This window comes from Mesoplodon mirus, assembly GCF_964341445.2.
Source record: "Mesoplodon mirus genome assembly, chromosome: 18".
NCBI lineage: Eukaryota > Metazoa > Chordata > Mammalia > Artiodactyla > Ziphiidae > Mesoplodon > Mesoplodon mirus.
Window position 1 is genome coordinate 14,327,977 of NC_138994.1, and position 21,870 is coordinate 14,349,846.

Consider the following 21,870-nt stretch of genomic DNA (forward strand, 5'->3'; position numbering starts at 1 on the left):
CCAAACTTGTTGCTCATACCTAGACTGTGATTAACCAAACTTTTGGTCATCCAAGGAAGAATCCAGGGAGTCATGTCTAGCCTCCTCCATCTCCCAGAGCCCCTATAAGGAATCAATCATTACCTCTGCCAATCTGCATCCTTACTATGTCTCAATTCCACCCATCCATCCTCTACTTTGACTGAACTGGTACTGCAGCCCCCCTACTGGTCTATCTTTTCTGTGAGTCTTTTATCGGACTTTTTTCCTCCCTCTCTCAGGCAGTGGGACACATCTCCACACACATTTCTCCATCACTCCCCTCTATACAAGGAAGACAAAGCTCCTTGGTGCCACTGACAAGACCCTCCATGAAGTCTCTCCGGCGATATCTCAACCCCATCTCTCAGCACTCGCAGCCTTGAACTTTAAGCTTCATCAGCGTTTAACTCCTGGTTTCCTGCACAGACTGTGTTGTTTTAAACCTTGACATCCTTGCTCAAATAAGGTCCTCTGCCTGTAATACCTTCCTAACCATGCTTTGCAATTAGCTTGACGGTCATCTCTTACTAAAGATGGGTTCATGCGACCTCATATCCTGATCTGTGTTGCTCCTCTTTGCCTCTGTGGATAGCACTATCATAGGATATCAACAGTACCCGTTCATGAGTGTCCTTCCACCTTACACTGTATGTAGACCAAGGACAAGCCCTGTGTTAATTCATCTTTATATCCCCAGTGTACTCGAATGTGGTACCTCATTTGTTGAAGTGAACACTGTGCACAGCACTGCATAAAAATGGGCACTCAAAACTTGGTTAAACTAACATGTATAAATATATAGGTCTCCTTGCACTTGCCATGCAGAGGAACCGAAAGTCTCAACACATTCATTTACGGTTCCTGTACACTGACTTGCAAAGAATCTTGAATTCTTGATGCTAGCGAGTCAAGGACCCTGAGGTGAAAGAGAAAAAGGGTAAAATATAGAAAGATAATCACCTCTGTGAAGACGGCACGGCACTCCGAATCCATCGTGCAAAGGTGAGCCTGGAAGAAGTCTGCAAAGGAGTTATGCTGCTGCCTGTAATAGTATACTTGCGACAGGAACTGTGCAGTGAACAGGCCTAGTGAGGAAGCGTTCAGCCGAACTACAGCATCAGGTGTGGCACAATCCAGCAGCACCAATTTGGCCTGCTCAGATACCTTCTGGTAAAGCTCATCAGTCAAGACCTTGTGCCCTAGCCGCTCTATGACCTGGAGCACCACAGAGGCACACGTGTCTGAGTGGTAGCCCATGAAGACATCAGAAGGGCTGTATTTGGGTCTGGCTAGAAACTGCTCTGCTTTCACTTCTATGAACTTCTCCACCCAGACCTTAAGCTCTTCCACGATATTCTTCTGCCATTTCTCCAAAACAGTATTGATGTCCAGATAGTGCTTTTCCAGCCGGTTAATGAGGGGGATGGGAAAATGTTTGTAGACGACATCTTTCTCCTCAATGACTATCAAGCGGAAGTCTGGGTGAACCCGACATTTGACCCGATGGGTCCCCAGACCGAGGTCCACGTACTTCTGGCCACCGAGGTAGACATAGTACTGATTGAGCGCATCATAGAGGCTCTCATAGAGGTTCTGTAGATTGAGCAGCACCACCATCTTGCCGGTTTCCATGCATATCTTCACTCGGTTGATATTTCTGCAGATCTGGGTGTACTCTTGGTCCTTGGGAAAACTGGATCCAAAAATAATCTCTGGCTGGTCTGCACTGAAGAATGCCTGCTGCAGGATCTGCAGGGCCACATAGTTTCTGGTCAGCACAAGCAGGTAGCGGGATTCGGAGTCATCCAGCTCTCTGCCAGATGCCTTCTGAACATCACCGTATAAGTTCTGCTGGATCAAATGCATGGTGCTGACTTCTTCTGTGCACTTTGCCTCGGGTAAATTGGATGAAAAAATGTCCAGGGCATGGATATCGTCTTTGCCACTGAAGTTCCGAAGGACAGCTTGTGCAATGTCTTGAGGGGAAGGCTCTTTATTAGAGGCTTTTGCCGCGGCAAACACCATTTTGATGAGGCTGTAGTAGTCACGAAGCCCAAAGAACTCCTTGTCCTGCCTCTTACATACTGTTTCATAGGCTTTGGCAAAGGATGCAAAGTATCCTCGGATTCTTTCTTGGACGAGGGGCTCTGAAGAGCAAATTCCCCTGGCGCTCTCAATGAGCTCTCTCTTGTTGGGGCTGCCACGTGACACAAAAATACCCCGGTTCATCTTGGCGGGGTCCAGGGCCCAGTTGGAAATGCCTACGAAGCCAACTTTTTTGTGGGGGGCGGGATCGTCTTCAATGCATCCATCTTCCAGCAGTGGGTGCAGAGCCTTCAGGGGCATTTTGGGCGAGTCTTCTGCCAGTCCAACCTCATCTAACACCACCACGGAGACGTACTGCTCCAGGTCCTTCCCCTGCTGGAAGCGGGCACACTGCTTGAAGGTGCCTATAATGCCCTGTGGGGTGGAATGAGGGCTACACTGGAACGACACCAGATGGACCTGCTTCAGACTCCGGAATAGGTCCGAGTGCGCAGCCTGGCCTTGCATGGCATCTGCCACGATGGTCTTGGCGAGAGATTTGGAGCTGCCGGGCTTGCCCACCAGGAAGAGAGGAATCTTGAGCTCGATGCAGATAACCATCATGAAGACATTCTCCTTCAAAGCCAAGTTCTTAGCGATGGTTTTCCTCAGAGATATGTCATTCAGAAAAAGATCCTGGGTTTGTGTTATCTCATGCAGGATAATCCTGCTATCATTATACGGTTCTGGAAAGAACCTGCAAATGGCTTTCCGATAAGATTCCTTCTTCTCTAAAGAGGCGTGGTAACATACCCCGATGGCCAGCACCAAGGACCAGAGGATGGGATCTCTCTCAAAGTCATTTTGGATGACACCAGACTCGCAGAGAAAGGAATCCAGCTTAGACAAGAGCATCTCACTGTGGTCGTAAAACCATTTGAAAACTTTCACACAGCGTTCCACATCCCTGAGGCTGACAAAACTGCACTCATTTTGTCTTTTCCTCATGAAACCCTGAGAGGCAGAAAGCACTTCGGTGATCACATGAATCTCGCTCTGCACCATCACGATGGAGTTCACCAGTCTCTGGACAATCTGCTGGATGTAGAGCTTTTCTGCAGAGTCATTCAACTGTCCAAAGTCCCACACCAGGGGGATCAGGCTCGGCGGCAGAGCGTGAACGCGGTACACCAGCTGCCTCAGGGGGATGGAGCCAAGCCTCTCCGCCGTCTCTTCTGCACTAACCCTGTATCCCAATCCAGCTGACTCCAGACGGCAGATCATCTCCTGGGTGTGCTTCCGGTAAGGGTTGCAGGCTGCTATGATATGCAAGCCAGAATCCTTAACCAGGGGCTTGCCACCCACTGTGCGGTCACACAGGACCTCTTTGATGCAGCTTATGGCCTCTGTGGTGTTGGCTTCATCAAAGAACAAGATGGTGTCTAACTGAAATTGGTCCTTATTGAAGCAGGCGAGCGCTTCAGCCTCCCTGACCTTGGAGTAGATCATGTTGGCAGTTGTTCCTCCGTGAACCTTGACCAACTTCATGGTGTCAGTGTCAGCACCCCCTCGCCGCAGGTCACTGAGGAATCTAATGAGTCTTGTTTTCCCACAGCCGGTTTCTCCCATGATGATGACAGGGATGCCACACCGGAAACGCATCTCAATGGCAAGGATCTTAAGCATATTGTCCGTTGTAAGCTCGTATGTTTCATCAGGGTCAATGGGCCACTGGATCCCCAATGCCAGGCACAGCTTTTCAAGTTTCTCATGTCTGGGCAGCTGGTCAAAGTCCACATTGAAGGGCACCCTCTGAAGCAATAGGCCCTCATACAGTTGCACTGTCATAACATCCTTCTTGATTACTTCCCCACTCAAGCGGTCAATGGCGTCAACACCGCCGTTCTGATTGGGCTGGAAATGGAAGCCTATGAACGTCATGGATGTGTGGTCACTGTTGAAGAACACGTACGGGTGGGGCTCTGACTCCCACCTCTTCCGGAGAGAGAAAGGGGCAAGGTCTTTTTCCTTGACCCCGTCCATGGTGACTGTGTACTTCCCTGGGCTTTGGTCGGATGTGTGGAGTGTAGGTGTGGCGAAATCTCGTGCCATGAAGATCATGAAGGTGACCACAAAGTTCTTGAAGCCCACCAGAGTGTCTCCAACAAAGCTGGGATCGCAGAAGAGAGAAGCCTCACAATCTCGGAGCTGGTAATTCAAGAACCGAGCAAAGTTCCAAAGCTCTGACCAGGATGGGTTTATCACCCCACAGTAAATCAGGAGATGTTGGATGCATTCACCGGGGCTGCCCTCAACAGAGCCTTTTCGGTACTGAAACATGTCTAGGTTTTCTTTCTGATGGAACCGCCTTAGATACTGGTAAGGTCTCTGGAATGTTTCACTGCGGAACGCTCTCTGATCCATTCCTGGCTCTTCATAGCTCCACTGAGGATCCAGCTCCATGCTGATCACTTCTTTGGGAGGCCTGCATGTGACTTTGGGGAAGATGTCTAGAAAATTGAACTGGGGGACAAGCGTACTCTGGAAAGGAGAGACACAAATGAAATAGTTATGGCTGAATTGCCTAAAAAATGCTTTTGTGTTTTAATCCTCCACATGGTCTAGACTGCATGGACCTTTATGAAAAATCACTTTCCATGAAGGGATTTCTGTAGATTCCTCTTTGCATGGAGTGTTACCTGTTGCACATTCAGGCATCGTATGAGCTGCACTGTCGATGACAAAGCCCTTTTCTACCCAACCTCTTGGAACTAAATCTCTCCATCAAGTACATACGCACGTGCGTGCACGCGTGTGTGTGTGCGTCTGCATAAAACTCCCTTTTGTTAAGAAACTGATATGATGAAAGTCTCCTTTCCCTGTCAGCTACCATTAAGAAAGATGGTGCTCCTCCTAGCAAATGAGTTTTCTGCATTCCGAGCACCAGTGGCATTTAACCCAGATATACAGCACCCATCCTGATGAGAACAAATCTAAGATACTGTTAATTAATAAAAGAATCTTTTCATTCCAGGCATTATTTAAAAATAAGTTTAAAGATCTGTCTTTACTAACACTGCACTCAGCTACTTTGCTAAGGCAAAAGTGGGGAATCACAAAAACATATCAAAGCCCCCACCCCAACAGTAACATGAAAGTGCCCTGATACACACCAGCTTCAAAGGCCTCCGTGGCAGCAAACTCCTTTCCAGTATTTCAACGATATATAAGTGGCATGGGTTCCGAAGCCACATCTTCCCATTTACATCCATTAAGTACTGGAGAATGAGGAGTTTGAAAAGAAACACCCAAATTCCAGTCTGCACCTAAAGACAGAATGACGTGGGTCTGTAAATACTTACACAAAAGACACCAATCCTCCCAACCCTAAGGACCCTCTTATTCAGCTCTTTGATACGATGATACTGAGTATCAATACATGTACAAAGAAGCAAGTCTTTATACTGGGAAGGGGGCAGGGCAGGATGTGGGAGCTGTGTTTTTCCCAGCACGGCCACTCAGCTAGAACCTGAGGGCACTTACTGAAGAGGTCACGTCAAAGTGGAATACAATGGGTCTCCTCTGATACCGGGCATCCAGGAAAGGCAGGAGGGAGCCCAGGACTTCATTCTCATCCACCTGAGGGTTGATCAATCGAATAATTTTTAGAGGCACTTTTTCTCCATTAAACTTCATTTTCAGTTTGCCGTGCAACCTCTTCACAAAGAGAGACCTTCCTGTGACGTGAACATACAAAAATTAGGCGCCAGGGCTGCGGATCAAGACTGAGAATGTCCAGAAAGAGTCACTACAAATCGTTTCTCTTTGTACAAAATTCAAAACTGATGCAACCTAACATCGGGTTAAAGGACGCACGTTCGAACCCTCAGATGTCCTTGCTGTTACCCACCCACCATTCTTGCTGCTTCCCAGGACTAAGGATGGCAGTCTGAGCGTAAGGACAGAAACAGCAGAGTTTGCTCCCGGGGGCGGGGAGCAATTTTCACTGGAAAGAAGGTAGTACCATTAAAGGGATACAGTCAACAGAATGGAAATCACGATGGTGACTGAAGGCAGAGGCATCTGTTTCTTCTCAAGACGGAGTAATTATACCTCAGCCTGCTCAGGACACACATCAACCCCAAAATAGCCAATGGACTTAAAAAAAAAAAAAAAGAGGAAACTGCAGAGATGCTAGTTTAAAGGAGGAAGATGGCTCAGCCAAAGATGGAAACCATGTGAGAAACGGTGTCCCGCTCCAGTATGGGTCCCGATTTACAACTTCAGGTGAGTCAGTCCTCTGGAGACTCAGTTTCTCCACCTGCAAAAGGGCTCATCTGAGCTCACCCCCCACCCCATTGGACAGGGAAGGGCCATCAGGTGGTCCCTGGGACTCAGGGACCCAGCAGCCATCATTACCGACACCCGCTCTCTCCGAGGCCACGATCCCAACACACATGCGGTCCCGGAACGTGGCAGCGGCTGACGGGGTCTGTTCCGGGACCCGGAAGTGGTGAGCCAGGTAGGCCTGGATGTCCTTGAGGGGCGCCTGGGGGGTGACAAGAACCTTGTGCTGGCTGAAGGCCGAGGGGAGGTAGCAGTGCTCCCGCTCATGGTCACAGACCATCACGAGCCGGTAGTGCTCCTCGTGGCGCTGCGTGCACAGGCTCAGGAAGAGCTCCTCCGCCTGGCAGGCCACCTCGTAGCTCAGCTGGTCTGCATATAACAGGCTGTAGACCCTGAGTCCCTGGGAGCCTGGGGTCAGGCAGCGACGCAGGAGCAGCGCCACCTCCTCGAACGTGGTCTCTGGGGTGCAGAGCAGCACCTCGTCGTAGGTGGGCAGGGGCTGGTTCGGGGAATGCATGTAGATGGCCAGGGCGGCTGGCAGCACCTCAGAGTGGCCACAGACGATGAGATTCGGCTGGCCGTCCTGCAGGCCTCTGGGGAGCTCCCGCTGCACAGGGGGCCCAGCCATCCTCGCCAGGCGATCCAGACAGTGGCCAAGGGCCTCCAGGTCCAGGCAGTGAGGCAGGAAGACACTCATGCACGTCATCGACTGCTTCATGATGACCCTCAGCTTGTCCACCAGTCTGGGCTCAGAGAAGAGCAACAGTGGCAATTCTTCAACCACTGTACTCTCCTGGTGTGTGGTGGCCCTGCCATCGGGCCCCTGGCAGGCTTCCGAGACGTCCCTTGGGGTGCAGTTGCCTTTGATGAAGGAGAGCATGGTGAGGGCAGCACTGCTGGGCACCTGCTTCCCGAGCTCCGAGCCCAGGTAAACCAGCTGCTCGGCAGTATAGTAGTTGAGGTAAAAGTGCTCAGCTCGCTTCTCTGCCACGAATCTCTCCCACTGGTCCAGGAAGTCCTCCATCTGCCGGCAGAGGGTCTCGAGCAGCTCAGCGACTGGCCCACTCTCCACGAGCTGGCTCACGGGCCCCGGACCGAAGTCCATCCGGATGGAGGCACCCTTCCAGGGGGAGCAGTACACCTCGGCCGTCCAGGCCCTGAACAGCATACTTCCGGCAGAGTACAGGTTTATAAAGGACTGGACAAGCCTCTGCACGTTGCAAAACACCTGTTGCAAATGGAAGCAGGAGGCAGACGTCACAGAGCTGACCACAGAGAGAAGGACACATCAGTCTGGAATAACACAAACAGATTGATAATTTGAAGGGCTGGGGTTTGTGTTTCTCCATGGTTCACTGTGTGATATCGAGCATGAGATTGATCACAGAAGGCCTTCCTTCCTCATTTCCATAGTCTCTTCTTAGGAAGTAATACGTTGTAAAGATAAAGGAAACCATTTATAAAATACAAATGAACTTTAAGGAAAAAACTCATAATCAAAAGGAGAGACCATTACATAAACCGATATGCCTTTATCATCATGATTACTTCGGATTTTGATGAAGGATGTCCATTTACATCTTTAAGTATTTGGGGATGCTTGCTGATTTACAGAGTAAATCGACATCTCTTTGGGTCATGAATTCCGAATACATGCATTCTGCAGACCCACTGGCTCCACTCTTCATGGGTTTAAGAGCAGAGTGATTCCTATGAATTAAATACAAACTCAGGGCTTCCCTGGTGGTGCAGTGGTTAAGAATCCGCCTGCCAGTGCAGGGGGCATGGGTTTGAGTCCTGGTCCGGGAAGATCCCACATGCCGCGGAGCAACTAAGCCCGTGCACCACAACTACTGAGCCTGCGCTCTAGAGCCTGTGAGCCACAACTACTGAAGCCTGTGCGCCTAGAGCCCGTGCTCTGTAACAAGAGAAGCCACCGCAATGAGAAGCCCGCACACTTCAATGAAGAGTAGCCCCCGCTCACCGCAACTAGAGAAAGCCTGCGCGCAGCAACAAAGACCCAACACAGCCAAAAATAAATAAATAAAATAAATAAATTTAAAAAATAAACAAATAAATACAAACTCAAACTCTTCTGACTTTCCTAGGCACCTCAGCGGTGAGAGTCCTCAGCCCAAACAGATGGGAATAGGATACCTGCTCCAACATAGATACAAATCCTTACCTCAGAAAATACCTCTACGACTTCAACATTGTTGTGATCTTTCTTGCCAGACATCAGCATCAATTTGTTCAAGAGCTCCTTCAGCTCTTCTAAAGAGTAGTCTCGCACCTCCTCATGGCCTCTGTGGCCCTCAGGAAGGATTAAGTGTAGAACTGTGTCTGGGGAAATCTGTGGAACAGTATACAATCAGAGGTCATTTTTGAGAGGCAGAGACCCCCCCACCCCCGCCCCTGAGGACAGCAACCTGTAAGAGCCACCTGCAGCTGTGCCTGGGATGTGATGCTCACCTTTTGGCCATCCGTGGGAGCGCTGATCACATAGATGCCTCTGCTGTTGATTGCTGTCGCCAGGGACAGGGATGAGAGCTCCACAGACCCGTGACTCTCCTTCACTGTCTTCAGCCACTCCAGGTTCCGGGCAGAGTCACACTGTTGGGACAGAAGGAGAGAAAATGGGCCGCAGCTTACAAGTGATCTTCTTCCTGCCGCTCTCTCCACCTCTGCCTTCCAGGGGCAAACTCCTCCTCCCCTTCTCTGGCTCAGCGTGCCATCACCCACAGGGGAGGCCTCCCTCATCCGCTGCCCGCCACTGTCATGGGCTTTGGCTCTCCCTCTTGGGACACTTGTCAGGAGGTGTTGCTGCAATGGGCTACTTCCCTGTGTTCTCACCCGGTGCCCTGGATACATGGATGGGGAGGGACAGGCATGAATGCAGCTCTCTGTGAGAAGGCAGCGTTCTGCCGGGCCCCCAGCTGGGGATAATGCTGGCTATAACAAGGCTGTGAGCTCTGCTGCTCCTTCCATTCCTCTTTTCCTCCCCCATTCCTCGTGGCGCTCCAGCCATCCTGTTACACAAGCTATGTACTGGGTTGGCCAAACAGTTCGTTCGGGTTTTTCCGAACATCTTACAGAAAACCTGAACGAACTTTTTGGCCAATCCAATCCTATGGGCCTGCTTGGGCCCTGTGCAGGTGGTTTACTTACAGTGAAATGTTTATCTTTTCTGATTAAAAATGAATCTGTACCAATTGCGGAAAGTATGGAAAATACCAAAAAGTATAGAGAATTAAGTAACAATTACCACCATTAAGAGAAAACCACTGGTAACATTTTAACATATTTCCTTTCAGTCTTTTTTTCCCATTCTTTTCGCATAGTAGAAATCACTCTAATTTACATGCAGTTTTGTATCCAATTTTTTAACATAATAAGACAGAGAAAGCATTTCCATATAGGAAGAAACTGTTTTTAAACATCTTTTTAAATGACTGCATTAAAAACCTGCCATGTGAGAGTGCAACAGTTTGCAGTCATGCCCCTAGTGTTTCTAAGTGATGCTTTATTAAACTGAATCTATTTTGGAGCCAGAAATAAGACTCACCAGTTTTTGGGGCAGGTGGTGGTCATTATCCAGAGCCTTCCACAGCTCTTTCAGGTGTTGCATGAATTCATCGAAACCCGCACTCGTGTCCAGATCATACAGCAGGGGTGCAAAGCCCTGTACAGCATCGTGGAAGCAAGCCACCCGATCCACGTCGATGTCATTCTCCCCCGCAGAGATGGAGGCCAAGTCCACGAACACCTTCAGCTCAGTGAGGCCTGGGGAGGGAGAGGCAGGTGAGTGCAGGGCTACCCCGTGATGACATGAGCCTCAAATCCGGGACAATGGTCCTTACTGAAGCTATAAATGGATATTCAGTGGATTTTTAGGGTTTTTATCCATTTTTTGCTTTCGATAAGAACCTGGGGCATTTTTTTTTTTTTTTTTGCCATTTATGTTGATACTGCTGACCAATACCTGACCTTACTGAACAGCATCAATGTCCAGGCATTGCATGGGGCTTTTGTGTATCTTAGTTCATGTAATCACACAATATTGCCATTCTGTTATGAAAAAAACAGTAACATGTTGACAGTTATCTATAAAAAATGGCTGCTCTCTAATCGAAATCTGTGCATCACTGTGGCCCGAGGAGCCCATAGCTGAAAGCAACGAGTCTGTGATGAGATGAGCAGGCAGCCCCTCCCCTGTCCCTGCACACCAGGACTGTCCACCTTCCCTCTTCCCTGGCTCCATCTCCCCTCCATGAATTAATTTTGCCAAAGTCACCAAAGCCACAGAGTTAAAAAGACTGCCAAGCCCTTGCACAACGACAGGTAGATGTGATTAAGCCAAGACAAGCTTGCCTTGGCTTCTAGTAAAAATCAACCAGAGGAAAAAGCTAAAGGGACACAATTTTAAAGAAAATGATCCCTTGCTGTTCACAACAAGCATCCAGAGTGAGAGGGAAAAAAAGTAGCCAAGGAAATAGTTTTTACACCAGAAAATGAGCTATACTGTCCTGATATAAATGCTACCTACAATCAACGAGGCACACCCTGCACATTTACCAAAGAATACAGATGAAAACTTGCTAAGAGACTAGACTTAATTATTACAATCACTAAGATGAAAGGAGAATTATAGGACGTGATAGTGGGGCTAATTATTGTTACAATGGCAATCATATTACAAGATATAAATGTATCAAATCAATGTGCCATACACCCTAACTTTACACAATGCTGCATGGCAAATACATTTAAATTAAAATGTTTTAATTTAAAAAATGCAGATGGCACCTCATGATCCTTTACTCAGAACATGATCAAGGGGAGGGGCTGTCCATACGTTTAGGAAGACCACCCTATGAACCATCTAAATATGCTCCAGACTTCCGGCCACCACAGTGATGGACTGTACCTCCGAGAGCCTCCCGGACCCAGCTGATGAACTCCTTCCTCTGGGACAGCTCCTTCAGACACTGACACCGGGTCTCATTGACGTCCTGCAGCAGCTTTTTGGCACGGATAAGCTGCTGGTTGATCCGGTCCAGTTTTTCGTGGCGAAAGTTGTCCAAGACAGTCTAAGAAAGTCATCAAAGCAAGTTGTCAAAGAGAGTCTGCAAGAGAAGGTTGTATGTGTGCTGGAACTGGCTCCTGGACCCCCCAAAACAACAATGTTGACCACCCCAACAGTCTTTCCCACCAAACTTCCAGGATTGGCAGGTGCATGAAGCTCTTATCCCAGATTGGACACTGTAGCCGCTCTTGCTGTCCCCCCTCGATCCATAGTAACTACAGTTCCTCCGCACCTGGCGTTCTGCTAAGCAAACCTACACAAGAACCCTGCCAGGTGCACCTTGTAATTTTTTCTACTTTCTAGGTAAAGAAAAGAAGGACCAGGACAGTGACCTACTCAAAAACACGCTGCTGGGCTTCAAGCTTACATGTGTCAAATTCCAAATTTTGTGCTAAATTTTAGTCCTCATCATACCTGTCTATACAATAATATAGGTCACCATATACCTTATAAATGCTCACCTAAAAAATCAGAAAGCAAAAGACTCACTTCTTAACTGTTAACAGATAACTTACCAAGCACCAGATGTGGAGAGCTGACAAAACAAATGGCTTTTTGTCTTCTAGAACCTAAAGAGCTCAGGTGACTCTTTACAAATATCTGATAACTAAAAGAGGATCATTGCCTTTTCCTAAATTCACGATCCTCCTGCCGATCCAAGGAAACTCTCACTAGCCAAAACAGTCGCACTACTGGTAAACAAAGGTAAGAACGAAGCCCTTGGCATATTCAGGCATTGAATAAAATACAAATAACATTGAAGGAAGCTGCGAAATCACCTTGCCCAGTTTTTAAGAGCTCAAGAGCGGCATCCCCACCCCCCCCACCCCCAGTAGTCCCCAGTAAATAACTTACAAAGCTTAGTAAGGTGTGGAGAACACCAAAGTCGCCGGTCAGGGCCAAATTCTCTTTGACCTTCAAGATGACCTTGGCTGAGTCGACAGCCTGATGCAGGTGATGGTATTCTTCGATCTGCCGGACTCGCTCCTTGATCCAATCTTTTTGGTCACTGGGGTACAGAGCACACATGGTCTGGAGGTCTTTAGTTAGGTCGCTGTATTTATTCACAAAGTCTTTGAAGATGTCATCGATTTCCCCAAAGGTGACTTCCCCTGACTTCAGATCCTGATACAGTTTCGTAAACCTTTTGAAACAAGGACCATATAAACATTGATACATCTCTTCAGGGTGAAATATTTTCCTTTCCAACTCCTCCTCTGGCTCACTCAGCTCCTGGGCGGCTTCTGTCCAGAAGATCTGGAAGATGTGGCTGTCCTTTAGCAAGTCTGCATTTCTGGCCATTTCTTGGACTTCAGGGCTCAGGTTGTAATGTGTTGTCCACGTTGAGTCGAGGGAGGTGGCTGACAAGCTCACCATCACGACTTGGTTTAATCTTTTCCCGCTGAGGTCTTCCGAATGTCTTTCAGCAATCTCTCCAAAATCCACTTTTGAAACCATAAGAGAATGTCAGAAGTGAAACCTCTAGTCATGATATCATTTCATTTTACTTTCCCAGTTTTTACTTCCCTCACTGCTCTTAAGGAAATGCAAGTGAACACACTTGCTGGCATTGTTCTCAATAAGAATCCCTAAGTCTCCACCCTCACCCTGCTTGTCAATTTTCATGACAAAGAAAGCTTTGCAACTTCTGGGAGAAGATGACAGTCTGGCATCTGCACATGCTTCCACTCCCTCCCCATATTCTGTTCCAATGATAGAAAAGAGATTGTTTTTCAAAAGCCATAAAGCAACAGGGCTGGGAAGGATAGAAAAGGAGATCACAGCAACAAAATTTTGGAACTTGAAAAGCAGATGTGCTAGGGGGTAAATGACGTCTTAAGCCTCAGAACATGGGGTCCTAGCCCATGGTGGGGAAACCTGAGTCTGCCAGGTGTCTGGTGTCACAGACTTCCCCCAATGCACAGACACTGGCTGCACAGGTAACTGGAATTTGGGAGGTGGTGATAAAATAAGGAGGACTGGGCTGAAAGTCTGCTTAAGAAGTCATCCAATAGCCTCATTTTCATCCCCACCCATTCCACACGGCAGGTTGATGGCACCTCCTCCACCCTGGCAAGCAATGGGTGGTTTATATTTTAGAGAGGATAACACCAAGGGCTCTCTGGATTGGGGGTCTCAGGTATATGGCAGAATAAAGGCATTTCCAGGCACGTATGCTTTGTCAGGAAGCTAACAAATGGTATGTACCATTAAATTTAAGAAGAAAGGAGAACAGAGGATACAGGAAGAAGGCAGGCAGTAAGACTAGATAAGCATATTGGATGCTGAGAACCCTCCAGACCTCATTTCTCTCTTGACTCCCAGAAACCTGGCAGTGGGGCCTATACTTTCCAGGCAAGAGACTGGCAATCTAAGCAGCCCAAGAGAGAGGAGCTAAAGATACAGGCTATTTCAAAGCCTAGCCACACCACCCTCAGAATCCTCCATTAGCGTGTTAGGCACCTCTCTTAATATAAACAGATAAATAAGAATTTCTAGACAGATGGGGAAAGTCTTTAACATGAAAAATAGATATTAAAACATACCAAGATATAAAAGCAACTTGGAGGAAATAGGAAACAATTCAAGATAAAGAAAAAGAAAACCTCTAAATCAAAAATATCAATAATCTCAGAAAGATATGATACTGCAACCATGAACAAGAACAGGATAGCAGAGAAAAAGGATCACTCAGAGGAAAAAAAGAGTTCTTATAAATTAAATACATAAGAAGAGAAATTTAAAAATTTACTGGAAACGTTAGAAGGTCAAATTAAGGAAACTGCTCAGAAAGCAGAACAAAACACAAAGAGATGGAAAATAGGAGAGAAAATGTATGGAAGTTAGATGACCATTCCAGGAGGTCACATATCCAACTGTGAATTCCAGCAAGAGAAAAAGTAATCACTCAACTAACACAAGAAGTTTCCCCAGAACTCAAGGACTTGGATTTCCAGATTAGAAAGACCCACTTAATTATGCCCAGTACAACAGATGGGAAACAGACCCATTCCAAGGCACATCATTAGGAAATTTCAGAATAAGGGGGACAAAAAGATCTCAAGAGCTTCCTGAGAGAGAAAATATGTCATCCACAAGGGATAAGAATCACATCTGACTCTCAACAGCGACCCTGCAGAGACCATGGAGCCACAGATCCCAAATCCTGAAGGAAAACGTTTCCAGTCTGTACCTCTGCACCAAACAACAGATCTCATGTACGGGCAGACATTTTCAGACAGGCAAGGACTCCTGTGCCCCCTTCTCAGGAGGGACCAGAGGGTGTGTTTCACTATGACACAGGAGTGAAAGCAGGGAGCCATGAGACCCAGGACACAGATCCAGCCGAGGACAGAAGCAGGACACCCCTAGGACTGCATCCCTCCAGTCTGGGGAGAGTCCTTCTGAAAAATCAAATTGATTGCCTTGTGAGGAAATTCAAATGGTTGGTAAAGAGTCTGGGATTGAATTTAAAAACAAATACATTGAAAACAAAGCATAGGACAAGAATTTTAAATTTAGAGAAAACAGTTTGCACAAGAAGTGGAAGAGAATCATGGTATGTTTCATGGCTCGAGTATCAACAGTGCATTTACACAGTCATGACTATTTAAACCCTGAGGACTGATCTAGTTAAAAATATGATAAAATTGGAGGAAAGGGAGGTTGGAAAGGTTATGTGTGTAAGGCAGAAATTGGAAAAACAAAGAGATTTAATCCTAATTTTCCACAATGGATAATGCTTAAACCTGAAAAATCAAGGAGATATTTAAGCATGCTATTTAGAGATATGGCAGTAATCACCAAAAAATTTTTAACTTTGTTAAAAATTAACACATTTAAAAAAGCCTCCCCTCCAAGATAAAAGACTGCTACTGTGATACATTTTTATCGTATTCTCTTTTGACCCTTCTCCCCTGGGGACCCCTCAATTTTGTTTATTTTAATGCTTAAGAATATCACCTTTAATCAGGTCTTTTACCCTGCCATACAACTTCAGAAGAGAGTCAACATATCTTTTCTCATTCTTTAGAATGACTAGTTCATTCTTTCTGAGACTCAGCACTTCCTTCATAGCGTGTTTTTTCTCCTGGGCTGGAAGACTTGTATTCTCTGAAAAAAAAGAAAAGGAAACCAATAGAACACACAAACATTCGCTTGTGGCAAGACATTTCTTCCACCCACATGAACACGCCCCACGTGCTGAGCTATGTGGAGGGTGACGCAGGGTGCGTGCAGGGCCACTCCAAGACGTCCCCGTGTCAGCAGCATGGAATAAAAACAGCCAGTGCTCTGACACGGTCAGCATTTTATCACTTTCCCATTATTTTCCTAAGGATTAGAAGCCATCGCCTGTCAACTTCCTGGAGAGATGAGCCCTCTACAAGACACACAGGCAAACACAGGCACTTCTTATCGTCTAACCCCTCATGAGCCTGAAGTCCACATCTCAACTTACTTAACTGCCAGATGTTAAGGAACTGATTCGTGTGTTTTATGATCAGCTCCAGTTGTCCAACTAAAATCACTCCATTGACGAGGTCATTAGTAACTTTTCTGAAGACAGAGTCAGCAGTGGCCATCAACTTCTTGCCTTCATCGGTAATATTTTCTAATATTTTCTCATTGACTCCTGATCAAGTTAAGAACAGAGTTAAAACGGTGGGCACCCCACTTCCCTCCCATGTTACTGAATTCCCAGTAACTTCCTCATTGCTCTGACCCAACTTCCATACAATAAAGCAGTCATTCCGTGTTTCCAGATGTGCTTCTCACACATCCCTCGATTCTGCTTTGCCCAGGAGGTTTACATCTCACCCAAATTCATCTCCCAAAGGACTTCCTTCTTCATGAAGACGATTCCTCAAGTGACCAAAGTCAGCCAGGAGAACCACGTTTCTCAGTTATTTTAAACCTGTGCACTCTTCAGTATACTGAATACCTTTCTTAAACTAGACATCACCGCCTTTAAAATCTCCCACCTTGAGAACCCTTAGAGAAGAATAAACTGCACTAGGGATGCACTGACACCCCGTGAGGGTTATCTACGTGGTCTTAAGGAGGCATCTTCACAGCACATGGAAACAAGATAAACATCAGTGTAATGGCTATACTCTACACATCTTGGCTATCTTGCAAAATTTTGAATGTGAATTTTAGGATCAATTTAGAGGGAAAAATTTTCAAACATACTTAACCACCAGAAGGTTTCTCTCCCAGTCATACTAGGGTCATACAGTTGGGTCATGCCATTAAAAGCAAATAAAGCAGCTTTATTCACAACTGCAAAATCTTGGAAGTAACCAAGATGTTCTTCAGTAGGTGAATGGACAAACTGTGGTCCATTCACATAATGGAACATTATCCAGTGGTAAAAAGAAGTGAGGTATGAAAAGGAACCTTCAATGCATGTTGCTAAGCGAAGAAGCCAATCTGAAAAGGTTACAGAGTGTGTGATTCCAACCATATCACTTTCTGCAAAAGGAACAACTGTAGAAGAGGGGAGAGGGGAGGGATTCACAGGTGGAACACAAGGTTTTAGGGCAGTGAAACTATTCGGTATGATACGGTAATAGTGGATGCACATCATTAAACATTTGTCAAAACCCGCAGAAAGTACCAGAGTAAACCCAATGTAAACATTGGTCTTTAGTTATTAATAACATATCAATACTGGCTCATCAGTTATAACAATCGTACCACACTGAAGCAAGACATTAATAATAGAGGAAATTGGGTGTGTGGAGGGGCTAAATATGGGAAATCTCTGTACTTTCTGCTCAATTTTTCTACCAACTTAAAACTGCTCTAAAATATAAGGTCTATTAATTTAGAAGACACAAATGTAATATTTTCAAATGAGTAGTTTTTAATCATTACACAGGAATTCCACATCACTCTTCTTATTTTATCGCTACAACAACCCTGCCATTGAAGAAACTTAGCTTTTTGTTTTAAGGCTGTCCCAGTAATTTGATAAAACTGAGACGCAAAATAATCTAACTGGGGTGCTTTTCCACTAGATCTGAATCTAACGACTCACACATAAACCTGAATATAATGTTTTTAGGGAAATACACATCTCCCCCTCTTTGGTCACAACGTTTGGGTCATGGAATGTACGGGTGGAAAAATCAGGCAGTACTTAGTTTTTGCTAAGGTCACCAGTATTGGATCGGACATTTATATGGATCTCAGAATAACAAAGAGAGGGTTTTAGACTCAGACACACTTGGGTTTTGATTTCAGTTCTTAACACTTATTCTTGGCAAGACCTTGGGTAAGTCCTATTACATTCTCCACCTCAGTTTCTTTGTCTGAGGACCCTCAGGACCACTTCAAGTATAAGACATCAGCATGGTAGCTGGTGTTCAGCAGGTATTCTATGAATGGTGGCTTTCAGTGTTAGTTCTCAATTACAATACAAGATACTATGAACCTTCCTGGGTCCTTCCATCCAAGCTGCTTCTTTTGGCAAACATCAACCCATTCGAACTGACTCACAGGTCAAATACTCTGCCCTACCCTTGGGTCAGGAGGCACCACTGGACAGAGCACATGTTCCCAGCGCCCCCTGTGAACATACCATACAACTTGAAGAGATGATTGATTTCTGGCCAAGTGAGCAGGTGATTCAAAACCTCACCTAAGTCATCTACAAATTCCCCTCTACTTCTCGGCCAGGACTTAGTGATCACAGCAGACACAAGGGTGCCACATTTCCTCAAGTCTTTATAAGAGATTTTCTCAAGGATACTGGTCTGAGACTACAAGAAAATGAATAAAGAGAGGGATATTTAGAAGGTTTTTTTGGTTGGCTTGTTTTTGAATAACAGAAGTAGATTACCCACCCAATAGCATTTCAGAAATCCCTCATAACTAGTTTTACAAAGCCTCAAAAAAAACAATTGTAAATAAAATGCTTAACTTTTCTTAGGGCATGTCCATTTTCCTGTGCACTGTCTCTGTAAGTGATGAACACTGGGGATGAGGAAACAGGTACCGACAGACAGATACAGACACAACCCACAAGTCACCCCCTTTCCTCTGGCTCAATGCCAGTTTCTACATTTTTCCTGGGACTTTCACATTATGAAAAACGTCAAACATAATACAAGTAAACCATTAATACTGGTATCCTTTGTATTCCTAACTGTAATTCTTTTAAAGCTGCCTACAAACAACACATAAATTTTAATTCTCTTTCTAAGTGACTTGATAAAATCTTTTCAACTTCATACATTTTTCTTCCATAATGCTTTGCTAACCTTTGGGGTCTTCTACTGCATGCTAAGCAAGTGTTATTAGCAAGCAATAAAACAAAGGCTGGGTAGGTGGCAATGATAATAATGGGGCATTTAGGAGCAGCCTGTGAGATTTCTGGAGGTCACCTGTGAACTGCTATGATACCATGCAGTAGCAGGAAGTTGAGTGGCATTTCAAGGAGTGGGTACAGGGTACTGGATTTCAGGCTGGGGAGGGGGATGCCCAGAGCCCATTCTTTGCATTGGTGCAGGGTCTCAGAACCAGCGGCGCTTAATAGCCTTTAGTTGATGACGACAGAAGGCAGGTGTGAACCCAAACGCAATTCCTGAGTGGGAAAGGTTGTTCACCTGGCAGACCGAGCCCACGGCTTCAATGGCACACATCTCAAAGCGTTTCGACACACTGTCTTCTGCGCCTGCAGCATCCCAGTTAGTGCTACAGAAGGCAGAGATCTGGGAGAGAGGTTTCTCCTGAAAGACGGGAAGATGAGGATGTGAGAGATTTGGGGTGCTGCACTCTCAGACACTATGGAATGAAAACACCCTAGTAATTTTCACTTTCCTACTACTGTATCAGCTCCCCATTATTTTGACCTTCTTCCCATCCCACGCTAAGCATGTCCTCCCTGCCTCTAACCATTAGACCAACAAGGCAAAAATTCAAACAAGACCAAGAAGGCTAAAATTCCCACTTTCCAGAAAAAGCATCCGGCACAGCAGCTTGCAAAAGCAGGTAAATTTAAAAAAAAAAAAAAAAAAGAGGGCTTCCCTGGTGGCGCAGCGGCTGGCAATCCGCCTGCCAGTACGGGGGACATGGGTTCAAGCTCTGGTCCAGGAAGATTCCCACGTGCTGCAGAGCAACTGAGCCCGTTGCAACTACTGAGCTTGCGCTCTAGATCTTGCAAGCCACATCTAGTGAGCCTGCGTGCCACAACTACTGAAGCCCACGCGCCTAGAGCTTGTGCTCCGCAACGAGAAGCCACCGCAATAAGAAGCTCGCACATTGCAACGAAGAGTAGCCCCCACTTGCCGCAACTAGAGAAGGCCCGCGCAGCAATGAAGACCCAACGCAGCCAAAAATAAATAAAATAAATGTATAACAAAAATACAAATTTTTTAATTAATTAATTAATTAATTTAAAAAGGTTTCTTCTTTGCTTCTCTTTTCCTAAAAAGATCCATTTAACAGTTACGTAGAAAACCCTCATATCACGTTTTTTAAAACCTGAATTTTCTAGGGTCACAGGCCTTAATTAAAAATGGGGAACACTTTTGTGTTGTCCCCACTTGTCACTGGGTTTAATAAGGCTCTTGTCACCAACAGGCCACTTAGAGCCACAGCATATAGGGTTAGTGCCTATTAGAACCCCATGCATGCTGAGGGTTCCCCTGGTGCCCAGACCTTGTGCCCTTATTCTTCTCTGGAATACCATCTGCGGTCAAACTATTAAGGCTGAATCAGAAACACAGAGTCATATGAACCCCATGCCCTGTCCACTCAAATGCAGTCATCACGTGTCTTGGTTGCTTCTCACGGTCTGGTTTTACCGACTTCCAAAAAGAACATCCCCCGACTTTCAGTACCTGTTTGAGCCTCCCTTCCATGTCCCCCAGCAAGGATTCCTTCCAGCCATGCTCTGCAGGGAAGTTTATTTCCACCAGTCGACTCCAGATCTGCAAAACCCACATGTAAGGGACAGCCACTAAGACACCTAGATGCCATAGTGGAATTCTATGAAGGAAGACGATTACGCACAGTGCTTCAAAGACACCTGGGTTCTGACTCATCTTTGTCAATGGTCTGCTGTGTCACTGGTGTGTCAGGGCAACCCACCTTAGCCTTATAAAACGAAGGGTCCTGACTGGGACAGGTCATCTCTACAGTCTCTTCCACTGTGTAACTGGTTTTTAACCTGAAAGGATTTCCCTCCATTGTTTTATTTCAAAAAATTTCAAACTTAATGACAGCACAAGGACACTCATATACCTTCAGGTAGACTCCCCAGCGTTTAAAGCGACTGCTTTATCTCTTTCTCTTTTGTGCTCCCTTTAGTCTCTCTAGAAATAGGCATTTTCTCTGCTGAACCATTGGAAGGAAGTTGCAGACGTCATGCCCCTTGGCCCCTAAGTCCTGGGCAGGCATCCCCAACACCGTGTCCCTTCTGCTACACATGGTAGTATAGGTGTCACTGAGGCCAGTTCACGTGGGTGTGACCTTTCTTGAGGAAGGGTCCCTATCCACATTTCTCTCATTGTCCACAGGTGTCCTTCCTGACTGTTTGGGTCATGGATCCAACTGACGGACACACACTGCATTTAGTTACCATGTCTCTTTTCTAGAAGAGTTCTCCGGCCTTTTCTGTTTTCCTTTCTGTTATGATGATGATAACATTTTTTTCTTTTCCATTATGGTTTACTACAGGATACTGAATATAGTTCCTTGTGCTATACAGTTGGGCCTTGTTGTTTACCTATTCTATATACAGTAGTTTGTATCTGTTAATCCCAAACTCCTAATTTATCCCTCCCAGACCCCCTTTCCCTTTTGGTAACCACAAGTGTGTTCTCTACGTCTGTGAGTCTGTCTCTGTTTAGTAAATAAGTTCATTTGTGTTGTATTTTAGATCCCACATGTCAGTGATAGCATATGGTAGCATATGTCTTTCTCTGTCTGATTTACTCCACCTAATATGATAATCTCTAATATGATAATCCTCTTCTGGTCACTACTCATTGTGATACTCAAATTGTCTCAGATTTGGCTAGTGGGAACCCCTGCAAGCTAGCTTCTGTCTCCTTTTTTTAAAAATGTAATAATTTTAGATGTACAGAAATACTGCAAAGATAGTATGGAGAGTTCCAGATACTCTCAGCCCAATTTCCCCGAGTGCTAACACGCTACGTACCCGTAGTACAGTTGTCAAAGCTAAGTAATTAGCATTGCTAGATTACCACGAACAAAACCACTGGCTTTGTTTGGATTTCACCACTTTTTTCCCATGAACATCCTTTTACCATCCAGGATCTAACCTAGGATATCACCTTGGATCTAGTCCTGTCTCCTTGTGACATGTCACCACGCGACTTCAAGCACTTCTACTTTCTGGCAATACAAGGTGTTTCAGG

At 45.9% G+C, this 21,870-nt stretch overlaps 1 protein-coding gene across 5 annotated transcripts in view; it reads right to left on the reverse strand.

The window, feature by feature from the left end:
- The window catches only part of RNF213 (ring finger protein 213), a 120,344-nt gene that overhangs the window by 44,904 nt on the left and 53,570 nt on the right, over window positions 1-21,870 (reverse strand). For all 5 annotated transcript variants that reach the window (XM_082603994.1, XM_082603990.1, XM_082603992.1 and 2 more), the window contains 14 exons: window positions 20,329-20,418; window positions 19,093-19,215; window positions 18,066-18,246; window positions 15,939-16,112; window positions 15,443-15,592; window positions 12,335-12,924; window positions 11,321-11,483; window positions 9,959-10,176; window positions 8,866-9,006; window positions 8,579-8,746; window positions 6,466-7,621; window positions 5,590-5,783; window positions 5,220-5,372; window positions 982-4,587 (listed from right to left, as the gene is read on the reverse strand). In XM_082603994.1, the coding sequence (XP_082460120.1) occupies window positions 982-4,587; window positions 5,220-5,372; window positions 5,590-5,783; window positions 6,466-7,621; window positions 8,579-8,746; window positions 8,866-9,006; window positions 9,959-10,176; window positions 11,321-11,483; window positions 12,335-12,924; window positions 15,443-15,592; window positions 15,939-16,112; window positions 18,066-18,246; window positions 19,093-19,215; window positions 20,329-20,418 (7,107 nt within the window). The remainder of the gene's footprint in view (window positions 1-981; window positions 4,588-5,219; window positions 5,373-5,589; window positions 5,784-6,465; window positions 7,622-8,578; window positions 8,747-8,865; window positions 9,007-9,958; window positions 10,177-11,320; window positions 11,484-12,334; window positions 12,925-15,442; window positions 15,593-15,938; window positions 16,113-18,065; window positions 18,247-19,092; window positions 19,216-20,328; window positions 20,419-21,870) is intronic.